Below are 13,851 nucleotides of genomic sequence, written 5' to 3'. Positions count from 1 at the left end.
GTTTATTTTAATGATAGAAAAATATGCCTACTATTGTATATATTTAAGTTAAAAGTATTTCCTTCTACCTGTACTGTTTATTCTTCTATGTTTCTCCCAGACTGAAATGCAGAAGTACTGCTCATTTTAACAGGGCAAACTTTTGTCTGTTACGATATCTTGCTCAGGTCATGGTAACTAGCTAACAGTCAGATTACAAATTTTAAAGAGAAGGATTTTCAGAAATTATTTTAAGTAACAGCTATAAAGAAGAAATGCTATAAATGCTATTTTGAAATTCAGTATTCACTACTGTATGCATAGTTTTTATACAGAACACAAAATGGATTCTGTGCAAGACCTGCTAAAACATCCCTCTTGACTCTCAGTATTCCCACATAACAAATATTGTAACATTTTTAAATGGAACCATTCTCTCCTTTCCCAGATAACTGGGAAAAAATTAGAATATATTTCCCAACGACACTTACAATATTTCTTATATTAGAAATGTTTAAATGATGCAACTGAGACAGTTTTTTAAATTTCTGATCTAACCAGGAGTTTTGAGATGCTCAGTTTCAGACAGTGAGAAGAGCAAAATTACTGAAGCACTTTTAAGAGATTCAGGCTTCAGAGGCTGCACCAGATCAGAAATGTCTGAACACTCTTGACATGAAGGCAAAAGCCAAGCAAAGGAGAAAAGGATGAACACACTGTGAAATCCTGTGAACTTGAAAGAATTTAGGACACCACAGGGTCCAAAGAAGGAAGACTTGTCAAAGTGCAGTGGTGACAAACTGGAGTTCAGCAGCCACTTTCAGAGCTACTTTCAGACTCTTACAGAGTCCTGTAACCAGGCTCCTTGCTGGCATTTTCCCATCTTCCCCCATGTGAACAAAGCCAACAGCTGCCAATCTGCTTTTTCTTGTTAAACTTGCTAAGAAGGAAAGTCCTGCACTCCCCTCACTTAGTCTGTCTTCCATCAGCACGTACAAAGTAGCATGTACAACTAAAAATTGCTATACCATGATACGCTGGTATTATTATAAATATTTTAAAGACAAAATGGAACAAAGCAAAAGCTGCACCATGTGTGTTTAGTTTTCAGGATTTTATTATGAAAAATTATAACACTTGGGGTTTGTTGTGGGGTTTTTTTTTTGTTTTTTTTTTTCAATGACTTAATTTCAATTTACTGGATAAGGAAACTTTCCCAATCACTTGAAATTAAAGTACACAGACTGGATTTTTTTAAAGTACCTGTGAAACCAGTTACAGCACCAAGACACTGGTAAGGCCTGTCCAGCAATGGTTTTATCTATTATTTATTTATTTATTATTATTTATTTATCTGAAGAAGTTTCTTTCAGTGTTCCTTATTCCATCAGTTTTATCACCTTGGTTTAGTCAAGCACATGTGGGATTTTCATTTTCAAACTGAATCCAGATTTGTTTTCCTAGCAAAATGCACCAAGGAGGATAGGTAAAATAAACCAAAATAAACACTGAAGAAAAGATTCAACTCATTTTCCAATTACATGATCGATCTCACATTTTAGGAATTTTGCTCAAAAGTGTCTCACATCTGAGTAGTGTTTCAAATATTGACTATCAGGTTAGAAGCAGAGATGCAAGCCTAATTAAATTTTAAGGGAATCTATTTGAAAATAATTTTCAGATTACCACCTATAGATATTAATCAGTTTTCATTGCTGGAAGAATTATACAAACTAGAAGCTGGGATACAACCGAGTCAACTAAATTATGGTACTTGTTTCAGAGCAGGCATGCAATAAGAAAAGAACTCCAACTGATTCATAAAAAGTAGAATATCCCAAAGCTTTGACTCAAACCATGCTGGTTCAACTGCAAACTGCAGTACAGTGTCATCCCTGTAGAACTCATAGGATTATGAGCTTATACACTGCAGGGTTGATTAGCACCAACATATTTGGCACTGCAACATCAAGCAGAATATATTAGTAATGAAAGAATTTTAGGAACTGTCTTGGATACTTACCTGTTGAGGCATTATTCCTTTTTGCTCATGTTCTGCTACCATAACTATATTCTCTCCAAAATTAACCTGAGGCATATTCATCTATTTCTCTCTCAACACTCTTCAACTTAACCTGCAGATCATGTTAAATTTCATGTTAATTTCAAAGGTTTAACAATTCTTTTGCAAAGCTTACCTGTATAAACAGTCCATATAGTCTGCCCCTTTGCTATACTCTTCCCAGTATCTGTGATACATAACCAGTACTTGTTCTTCAGCTTCCAGAACTCTCTGTGAAGGCACACACACCCCACACACCAGAATTAGTATGAAAATAGCACACATACTTAGGAAGTTATCATGGGATTACAATTTTGGAATAGTATTTGCATATTCAGAATTGTGGCAATGACCAAAAAGCTAACACACCTTAATACTACTAAGTTTTGGTAAGCCAGCTAGAACACCTGGACTTGCTTTATTTTGCATTTAAAAATAGCTATCTCTCTACCGAATTATTTTCTATTGATCTTTTCAGAAATACCTGCTTGAATAAGCCTGGTTCATATTCTCACATCAAACTGGTGAGATAACTCACAGAACCATTCTCTCACTGACACAGATCAGTTTTATATTCACCCAGCCACATGCACCGCACACTGGAAGAATTGCCCAACTATAACCATTTAAAACCACTATGTCTTACTGGAGAGACAAGTCCTCACACTTACCAAGAATCACAGAATAAAACAAGATTAACAAAGCACAGATACATGTAAATGAAAAAAAAAGCATTAAACTTTTTCAAATCTAGGCCCAAATCTTTTGAAATTTAAGCAAATCATCATCTAAAAAGCTAGTGAACTTATCAAAATAGATTCATACTTCAGGGAAGTTCAACAATTTAAACTAATTAGTATGACTGGTGACGGGGGACAAGATCCTAGGAATTCAACTTTAATTCTCTCTAGAATTTATAATTTTAAAATCTGGCTCAAGCAGCAAAGGAGCCCATGCAAAAAATGCAAAAAAGGGTAAAAAAATTATGAAATATGAAAGCTGGTAGATAAAACAGAATTGAGAATGCTTTACTCTGCTGCATGCATTTTGCAAAGGTTTTCCAACGTTATCTCAGAGACAAGTAGTGGATAGTCAATTTAAAAACCTGATGTATGCTTTCTGCTACTTCCCAAAGCTTCCACTATGCTGGCACCTGCCTGATTATCCTAAGTGAGCTCATTCAGCTCACTAAATAAATGAGGAAGAAATTATTTGGCAGAGTTCTCTGCTAGTTTAGTGAATTGATTTAGTCTATAGAGTGCCAGAATTATCCTCTCTGTAACCAGTGGAACTGCCCATTAAGACACCCAGTCTATCTTGTCAAATACTTGGTACCTAAGCATGAGGCCATTTAGCAGCACTCTGCAGAATTTGCAATGCTTTGCTCCCTATAAAGACACTAAAGATACCTATAAGCATCTTAGTTAAATCTACTTCTCTTTTCACTGATATAGATGGAGGCACCATTCATCTTTCCTATCTACTAAACATGATGAATCATAATTCTAATGAAATTTGCTGTCTTAGCTGATGAAACAGAAGTTAACTCACAGCTATACAGACATACAAATATTGTTGTCATAATAAATGATTTGCCATTATTTCCTCTCCTCCCAAGTGTTTGTGTTATCTCTCACATCTTTCAGAAGGTTTTGTTTATTTTTTAAGAGTATATACAATCAGTTTCCAAGACACTAGAGCAGATACATTTCTGTTGAAACAGAAGGCTAATGACAAACTACAGAACATTTGCAAAATGAAGATGTTTCTCTAACTTGTTTGATTATAATCATTCAATGTAAAAGAAAGAACTTGCTTTTCAAGCCAATGAATATATTGCATAAACCATAACTGTTGGCTTAGAAAGAAAATTATTTCTTTTGTGTTGCATATCAATAGGTATCTATAATACCTGCCTACATTTGTGTACATGTTGTGACATGTGTTACATATTTCATATACACAAGTATTGTGTCTCTGCAACTCTGTCATCTGTGATTTAGTCTCATATAAGGCCTACAAAAAGTCAAAAAAAGGATGAAGAACACCTACATGGACATCAGGAACTGTACAGGTTACCTTGTGCAAATGGCGTACATGATTCTCCAAAAAAATTTTAGTCTCAGTATAAAGTCTCTCTCCAAGAGGTTCAGGATAAGCCACACACAAAGCATAAATGTCTCTGGGCTCAAAGTCAAGGTTTGTAATAAAGTGTGAAAATATATCAACAAAGTTTATGATTTAAAGAACCCTTTCTTCTCCACACATGCAGTTTAGGTTTTGGAGATTTTTTTACATCAAGCAAAAAAGATAAAATGGATAATTTTCTGAAATTAATGTAACTATTGGCTTGTGCAAAATCCAAGTTTACAGCATTGATAATAAATTTTAAATAGTGAATGCTGAGGCAATGTTAGAGCTAAGATCTTGAAACTTCTGATAGCCCCATACTGATGTGGCTCCTACCCTTTATTTGCCATGTATAATATACAATAATCTCAAGGTGAAAAGCAGCTTTCATGTACCATTCTTCTGCATTTGCAGCCAACATGAACTGAAACTCTTCTCATATAATGGAAAGAAGCACTAATTAGATTAAGAACATGATTAGTCAAGTACAGAGCAGAGCAAACACGTGGTGAAGCTGACTTCAAGTTTTCCTTCCTGGAGTCCAAAATAACTTACTGTCCCTGCATTTTGCCCTCACCTCCACAGGTAAAACAATTTCAGGGGACACTGAAAATTAAATAATCACAATGGTGGTGTGGATAAAACGAAGTATGTATTCTTTTTAACCATTATTATAATTTTGGTAATCCTGTTTGGATCACAGCCACAAAAAACAGTTGTACTTGATAATTTAAACAGGCAGCAGCAACCTGTTAAGCCATCCTGAAGGTGGTTTTGTCCCTAAACTACCTTGCAGAGCTACACTTTTGGTTTGTATCAAGTTTTAAGAGTAATTTGAGGAAGATAAGTTATGACTGAGAACTTTGCTTTCAGAAAAGTCAAGCAAAGATTAGGTCAAGTTTCACATGAACAACTGTGAGAAATAAAGAGATTGTGCAAGAATTACTTTCAAACATGGCTTAAGCACTAAGCCTAGGCACTTTATAAAGCAAGCCATGGTAGAAATCAATAATTTAGTATATCACTTCAATCAAGGGAAGACACAAGATCTTTCCTCTAGTCTACCCTAAAAAAGCACATGCCTGTGTGAAAGGAGGTAGAAGACAGACAGTTGAAGAGTCACCTGATAATCTACAGAACAGTGTCAAGCTCTCTTCACACAGCTTGTCCAAATGCGTGTTTCATTTTTTATATAGAATTACTACTCAAAACAAAAAAGATTCTGATGCAGGAGAACTAATTAGGAAAAAACCCTTTATCTGGCAACTGGAATCTGAGACCCCAACCAGAATCTAAATTAGAGTACATTATTTCACTCGTATAGATCATCTTTGCTAAAATTCTCCTCAGAACAGCAAAAAGTGTTAAATGGAAACACTGTGAAACATAATGGGCAACATCCACTGCTCTGTAACAGCAGCTACCATTGCACTACACCAGCTTGCAAAGTAATGACCAGTAAAATATCAAAAACTTAAATAGTGAAGAATGAAATATTCTATTAAAGAGATTGAAAAGAATAATTGGTTTTTACACTTTCCCCTCTCCAACAAATTTTCTCAGTCTAAGGATGGTGCGTAGCCAAATGCATCCTCAATATAATTCAAGCCACAAGCCTCTTCATTATGCAAAGATTATTTTTGAGAAATTAATCTCAGAATTAGAAATCTTAATAATTTGCTCACAAGCAAAGGGGATGACTTTTTTCTCTTTTGATCCACAACTACACTACCTGAATCACCACAAACTACAGATCTCTACAACAAGAACAACTTACAAATTCAGAGGAAAAAGCCAGTCTTCACCACACCAGCACAAGAATATAGCAAAGGCAGTTTATTTGATGAAAGCACCAAACAAATATCTCTGATTTTATCTTGTGAACAAGTTTCTCAGTTTTAATAATCCTAATTAAGAATGAAAATGGTATCTCTACTCCTTCATGAAAATGCACATCGTCCAAACATGCCTTTCCTAGTTCTAGAGAACAAACTTTCTTACAAATGAAGAAAGCTGAATCTAGTACTCTTTCTTGACATTTGCCACTGTGTTTAATATCAGCAGATAGACAAACTAAGAGCTTAATCACAGAAGCACTTGAGCAGGCACCTAATCCTCCTGTATAAACCAAATACTACTTGCTGGATATCAAGTTTCTCTGGAATTATACAAAAGAAAAGTTATCATGAGACTGGAATATATCTGACTGAAGCAAAACTGTTCTTTCTTGCTCAATTTGTACTTGTTTCTTTATGCATTTTATCTCTGAGTCCTGAATCCAAATTTGAAGTGTCATCTTCAAAGTGTTCTGACTCTCTTAACAAAAAAAAAAATCTCTGAAAAAAATCTCACTATTCATCACTGGTATTTTACTCCATAAACTTAAAGCATATTTTTCCTGTACTGTTGTCCCATAGAACAACAGGAAGAAGACTTTACTGTTCAATAATTTATCTTTAATGGTGAAAGCCATCTGTTCTTCCAGTTCAGCATGCAGTTTTGCAGGGTGAGAAAGGCCAGAGGAAGCTGCAGCCAAACTGCTGCCTAGGGGCCTTCACTCAGTATTGAGAACAAGAACATCAAAACCTTTCTGTGACCCTTAAGTGCTTTGGTAGTTGCTATTTGAGGGGTATTACCCAGCAATGGGAAACTGAAGCACTTCCAAACTAAGAAGGAACAACAACAAAATTACTATCAACAAGAAAATACTATATCCAAGGCTATAAAAACTCACAAATATTGTCATTGGAGTTAAAAAAAGCACCTAGTTAAGACTTCTCTGGGCAACCAGTGTAGAGCTTTGCAAAAATTTCTATTTATCAATCTTCTGTAACAGAACCAAAATTTGTAGAGATTTTCAGGACTTAGCCGGAAAGAATCACGACCATACGAACTTCATTTACTCTTCCTTCTCGGCCAGTTGTTTTTAAAGATAAATGTTTAAGTTTCTGGTTCATCATAGGGTCCTTGCAAAACAGTTCATCAGAGGAGGGAGAACAAATTTGGAGAAAAAATGGTGAAAAAAAGCAGATGGCCATGCTGCATACTTTTAAAATAATTCTGTTTGAAGAACAGCTGTCTCTGGGAAACTGTTGATTTTATGTTAACTTATTGGGGTAGAAATCCCAAGACAAAAATAGGAAGAGCTTGATGTTCTACCTGTTCAAAAAAGTTCTAGTTAAAAGGCAGTTACCAAAGTACAGAGAACTATCTACCACTCCAACTAAGCCTTAACTTAAAAAGCACTCCTATGCCCACTGAGCAGTCTTGAAAGTGATACAATGTATTCACAATAACACCTCAAACAGAGACATAACTGTCACTCATTTACCAGACAATGAAACAAGTTCATACACATTTCTTTCTGCAGAGAATCTTAAAAGGAAATCTGAAGGTCAAAGGTGGATCAGGATGACTCACATTTTAAATAAAGTGACATATGGTCTTTCAGGTGATCTTTTCCAGAAGATTTTAACTCTTACAACATTGTGGTTCCCAGCTCATTGCCATTCTAGCATTTCAAATATGAGGTAAAATGTTTATTTAAAGATAAGCCATGTTTAACAATAAAATTACCATAAGTTACAAAGGAAACACTATGTTAAGACAAACAAGTTCTGGGGAACTAGTGGGGCAAAAATTACTTCTAGAAGTGGAATATGTGCAGTACAAGCCTGTTATCCCTAAAATACTGTCAGCTTCCATACTCCACTGGATCTCAGCTGCCCCAAACAGCACAAGGAAAAGCTAACACTTCTTAGAATACACTGATGCAGATTGAAACAGTGATTGCTTGCTGTATCTTATCCTTTGTTTCCAAATCACTGTGTTGACTATCCAGTACAAAGATCAACTGATACTATAATCAATGAAATAACCTGTATGGGTTTTACTGAAAAAATTAATGGGTTTTATTGAAATAATTTGCCATCTTTCTATTGTGCTGATTAAGCAATAAGAAAGAGTTAATAGAACATTTCCTTTAGAATTGCTGTAGATGTTTAGAAACACTACTCCAATTAAATTTAAGAGAGAATAAAAAGTTAACAAGGAACAAGATGACGTATTTTCTAAATACCAATTTTTTAAAAAAATATCCTTAAAGTCTTCTTTATGTATAAAACCTAGAAAAAGCTTTTATTCCGGCTGCATAGAACTACCAGTTCCACCAAGTTGTTAAGCACGCATTGAGCAGCTTGTGTTAAAACACCAAGTTTGGTTATAGGAAGCAGAAATACTAAACAACCAACACTCAAGCTGGAAGTTACACAAACTCCTTGGGCCATTCAGCCACAGACAATAAGCCAAAAGGCTCATGCCTGTGCCAAATCAGGCACTAATAGTGCCACTTTCCAAGGAAAGTAATTAAGAGATGATACTAAGTAAGGTCTTAAGAGTTACATGCCAAATGATTATTCCAAGACTGCTCCTGAGTCTGCTATTCATAAGCAATCCTTTTCTGATGTTCAATCAACTGGACTAAATCCCAAAAGAGGATCAACAGCAAACTCGTGTGCAAGGTCTCCACATAAGAAGTTGTAAGCAAAACAGTGTGATGAGGAATCAATACAACATCTCCTGCAACAATTCTTATTTTATATTCAAATCTGTTTTAGATACCCTTGTTTAAATGTTTAAAGTTTTAAGCTGCAGAATTTAACCACCTGATAAAGACTGAATTATGCAATCCTCAAAAACTGCTTGGAAAGAATGACTGCAGAACAACTTCTCAGCATGTAAGTACCCACCTAATTAGTTCAAATTTTTTTTTAAATTCTGGAGTCGCTTGAAGTTGACTTTAGTACAAGGTGACACATCATGCTCCCAGAAATTAATTACAAAATTTTTAAATGAAAGAGCTCTTTAAGATTATTACACCACAAAACATCACAAGAACTAGGAGCTATGTACATATACACACATACATGCTCAAAACACAGGCACATGGGAAAGCAATTCTGAGAAACAGTTAACATGTTCAGAATGAGATGAGACTTTGGAGTCAAGCCTCCACCCACAGAATAAGCTTATCTGGTAAAAACTTATGTCTAAGGATCTTCTCAGGTGCTTCTGTTTTCACCCACAAGAATTAACATATCAATAAATATATCTAAACTATTCTTCCCCCTTGCAATTAAACCCAACTGTGACCAATCCCTGCAGAAGAGGTGCAAAGCCTCCTAAAATTCTCCAATTATTCACCACGATGTAATGGCTAATGAATATAAAGACACAAGGCACAGTATAACTGGTTAGAAACATTATACTTCTTTTAAAAGAAGTTCATTGAAACTTAAATATTGCAAAATATTACAGGTCCATTTTACATGTAAAACACAAACCTTTCCTCTGCAACAATGTATGTACAGCTGTGACTTGAACAGCAGTATCATACAAATGCAGAAAGAGTAGTTATTCTTAAATATAGCTTAACTTTCATGAGTAATAAGGCAGTAATAGTGGAGGGAAAGGAAGAAAGGTTTTTAATAAATCCTTGCTGTGGAAATGTCTAGTATGGTAGTTATCAGTACAGTTAGAAATGCAAAGAAGAGGGAGAAATCTTTACACAGAACAACCTCATCATCCCCCACATCCCAATTTTAAAGATGTGCTCTCTGTCTTGGGTATTTCCTCGGCTACACACAAACACTTAAACATACAAGAAAACCTCATTGTCAGAATAGGGGACCTTCAATACCTGTAAGAACAGCTTTAGCATAAGCTAAGTATTAGAGCTTCCAAAAGTGACTAAAACTGAGACCAGTTTACTTTTTATCAGCATGGTGATTTGCACATAGATTACTTCCCAAATATGCAGAATTTCCCATCCCTTTCAACTTATTCACAGTCCTAATAACAGGTGCAGCCTAACAACAAGCTGCTCAAGATCAGTTACATAACACAGGTTTACTCTGTGCTAAACACATCACACAAACACATTAAGTCAGATTTTTCACTTAAAGGATACGAGAAGCGATCGTTCCACGTTGCTCTTTCAACATAATCCAACATCACAACAGCTTTAATCGTTGTTAGAAGTTTGTTCCATGTTTCATCAAAGTCTACTACTCGTGGTTTCAAGGACATTGTGGGGCTTTAGTGTTAATCTGTAGAAGAATTAAACATGTCAGAAAACATTGCACAACCATTAAAAAAAAATACACTTCCTTTGAATTTTCAATTTAAACTTTGTACACCATTGCACCACTATGAGTGAGTGACACAAAGAACACCCACCCCCTCCAAAATGAAGCTCACAATCCCTCATTTTTAATGCTTTGGAATGGAACATTATTGTTCCATAGGCATGAGCAGCCTATAACAAAACACCAACTAATCTAACAGCATCATGCTTTGTAAAGTTCATTATCTCACCAAACTATTCATTTAAGATTGTCACATGAAGAAAACAACTTTCCTGTAAATTTTGATTTGTTCACTTTTATCACTTTTATTCAAAGACTGTTTCAACTGTATGTAAGAAAATTTGGGGTAAGAACAAACTAAACTATTACCAGAGTATCTGAAATTCCTACTGTCAGTTTGTAGCCTATGTTCACCTCAGGCTTTCATGAGACATTTTTGGTGTTCCATTTGAAAAGCCACAAAACCCAAAAGAGCTTTGATTGGGATGAAAAAAAGAAAAACACAGGGCAATATGCAGAGCTTGTGCAGCTTACTGCACTGTGCAATAGGACAGTGACATCTTTCAAGTAAAACATGGCTTGAAGATACAGAAGCTCTGCTAGTAATATCCTAGCAAAAACAGCAGAAGAGATTTATTGCAAAAAAAAAAACCAAACGCACTCAACATCAAATTATCTAAATAAAACTAGGGGAAAAATAAGGCGATTTTAAAAAGATACAACTGTGAAGGCCTCATTTCCACTAATCTAGAAAGGACCTGATGTGTGACATTCCATGCACAAAGCAAGTCTAGCTCCTGCTCAGAAACACGACATTGTAAGACTACAATAAAAAGTGGAAAGAATACTTCTATTTCCATTTCAAACAGATGAACAAGTGACTCGTCTTTCCAAAATTTCAAGGTCAGAAGGGAAAGTAGAAAGCTAGTGACAGACTTTGAGCCCAAGAGGCAGACCTCATTAAGAGAAAGAATCAAATGTCATGCTAAAAAACTGCTTAGCAACCAGCTTACTACCTTAACCACTACCATCTCTCACAGGATATATCACTTCTCAATTTAAGAAAAAAGCAATAAAATCCGATGCAACTTTTAGCATGCATACAACCCACCCCTCTAACTAAAGCTCCTCAACTGCAGTATATGTTGTGATATTTGTAACATGGTTATTAATTCAATCCATATATGTCAGCAGGAGCTTACACAGAAAAATCAGTGAGAAGTGACAAAGCAAAGATCCACCAAAGAAAGTAAGCTGAAAAACACACTGATGTATGTCTCATAGAAATGTGAACCTCAGCAAAGGCAGACCACGTTCACTTCCAGGACGGGAGAGGGGGAAGTGGTAATCTTGAAAAAGCCCTAATACCCCTCTTATGGAAAACTCGAGAGCATTTCCAGCTGGCCCCAAGAAAAAATAATCATGGTCCACAAAAGACATTAAAAATCATAATAAGTGCTTGTGGTAACGAAGCTGTACTTGTGCTACATTAGAAGTTGCTGTCTTGGAAACACACGTGGTACATCCAAGGTAAAAGAGCCCTTTTTTCAAAGACAAGCAAAACCAAGGGGAAGAAGGAGGGGAGAAAAAAACGTTCTCCCTACAGTATATCCCAATGTGATACCAACATGGTGATCCCAATCAGTATCACCATGTTCAGGATGATTAAAACCTAATACTGTGTAAAGCATCCACATGGTCATCCAAGTATTCTGGAGTTAAATAGTTTAAGACAACTGTTACTTGGCATTCTCCTACAACTTTCATGGAAATATAAACTTAAATGTGTTTTACAGACATTTTAACAAGTATGGTGTAACTTTTACTGTAAGACACTGGGTTTTTTGGGATATGCTGTGTTCCAGTGTCAGCAATGCACAAGCCCAACAACTTCAATTATTAAATGTCTTGTATTGATCATGGTAAGAACTGTAGTATGGCAGAATATCTACCCTAGGGTTTAGACTATTAGAGCATGGGAAGCCATACCTGTTTGATAAGCCCTAAGGTAAACAGATGTTATTGAAACATATTTACTCGGCACGATAATGAAAGGATGCTGCTTCCATCGCCTCATTCTTTAAAACACAACACTGTCATACTGTACATATTTGTTTACACAAATAAACATAGCATTCTATCCAGCATCAAAGAACGCCCCAAATTTCCAAGCTGTTTAACCACCTCGATAAGCAGCATCGCAAGCCCGTGGCGGATACGCAGCCACAGGCAGGAGCACTGGCGTCAAACAGGTGACCAGTGCTGCCCGCCCCCGCCCTGTGCCCCGCTCCCACCTTCTCCTCCACCAAAACAAAAGCGAAACTGGCGGAGGGGGCAGCCAGCGGATAATGAGCGGCCCCGCCGGAGAGGCCGCACCGCGCCCTCGCCGCGGGGCAAGGGCAGGACCCGGGGCAGGACGCGGCGGGCGGGCGCTGCCGCACAGGCATGGCCGGGGGATGGGGGCCCGGGGCGGGGGCCAGCGGCGGCTCCGGGGCCGGACGGGGGCAGGGCCCGATGGCCCCCGCGCACACCCGGCGGCGTCGGGACCGCCACCTCCCCGCGAGCGCCGCGCTCCCTCCCCCCAGCGCTGCGGGCGGGCCGGGCCGGGCCGGGCCGGGCGAGGGCGTTACCTGGCGGCCCGGGGCCCGAGTCAGTGACCCCCGCCCGGCCTCCCTCGCTCCTGCCCTCGGCCGCGGTCGCTGCCCCGTTCCGTCCTCACAGCGCTGCCATTACCCAAAGCCGCTCGCACCCCGCCCCTCCGCCGGCGCCGCCACTGCCGGGGTCGGGCCGCGGCCCCGCGGCCCCGCTCGGTGCTGTCGCCGCCGCGCCGCCGCCTCACCCGCGGCGCCGCCGCCCCCGGGTTCTCTCCGCCGGGCTCTCCCCGCCGGCCGCAGGATGAGCTGGGGCCGACGGGTCCCGGCGCTCCGTGACTTTCCGATCGCAGCCTCCCCCGCCGGAGCAGCGGGGTTTGGTACAGCCTGCACTGTACGGCGAGCGCGGGCGGTCGCATTTCCCAGCGGCGGGGCGGTCGCCGCGCACGCGTCACTCCGCCTCCATGGCGGGACCGTTCTCGTCCCGCGCCTTCCCGACATGGAGTCGCGGGGCACGGGGGCTGGAACGGGCACGGGGCCTCTCCCGCGGGCGCGGCGTTCCCGGGCTTCGTGTCAGCAGGTCGCCGTTACCTCAGAAGGAGGAAGTGTCCCCGTCCCACCGCCGGCCCCAGCAGGGAATTTCCCCAGCTTCCAGCGCCCTGCTCCGGTGCGGGACGCTCCGGGCAGCGCCCCGGCCCCGGCTGCGTCGGCAGAGCGCCCGCCGTCCCCGTGGGCGCCCCGGCGGAAAGAAAGGGGCAACACAAAGTTGTTGGGTGGGAGTAACAAAGTAGAGTCGCTGTGGAGACCAAGTAGCCGGGCGTGCTCACGTGCCCCGGGCGCACGTGCGCGCTGTGGGAGCCGCGGGCATCGCGGACACCGCGCCGGGCCCGGGAGATCGCAACTGAGCGGAGCAGCTCTGAAAGGGATTCATTTAGAGCACTCA

At 39.5% G+C, this 13,851-nt stretch overlaps 1 protein-coding gene across 2 annotated transcripts in view; it reads right to left on the bottom strand.

Moving 5' to 3' along the window:
• CUL2 (cullin 2) overlaps positions 1 to 13,293 on the bottom strand; it is a 41,255-nt gene extending 27,962 nt beyond the window's left edge. Inside the window, exons 1-4 of one of the 2 annotated variants that reach the window (XM_066551567.1) lie at positions 13,157 to 13,293; positions 10,140 to 10,278; positions 4,121 to 4,223; positions 2,178 to 2,272 (exon numbers count right to left, since the gene is read on the bottom strand). In XM_066551567.1, coding sequence (XP_066407664.1) covers positions 2,178 to 2,272; positions 4,121 to 4,223; positions 10,140 to 10,258 — 317 coding nt within the window. In that variant the 5' untranslated portion in view covers positions 10,259 to 10,278; positions 13,157 to 13,293. Of the gene's footprint in view, positions 1 to 2,177; positions 2,273 to 4,120; positions 4,224 to 10,139; positions 10,279 to 12,947; positions 13,062 to 13,156 lie in introns of those variants that run through there. The other variant, XM_066551558.1, reaches the window with a different exon arrangement.
• Between the last annotated feature and the right edge of the window lie 558 nt (positions 13,294 to 13,851).

The sequence above is a fragment of the Molothrus aeneus genome, chromosome 1 (assembly GCF_037042795.1).
Source record: "Molothrus aeneus isolate 106 chromosome 1, BPBGC_Maene_1.0, whole genome shotgun sequence".
Taxonomy (NCBI): Eukaryota; Metazoa; Chordata; class Aves; order Passeriformes; family Icteridae; genus Molothrus; species Molothrus aeneus.
Note: the sequence above shows the minus strand (reverse complement) of the source record. Positions and strands in the feature narration are given on the sequence as shown.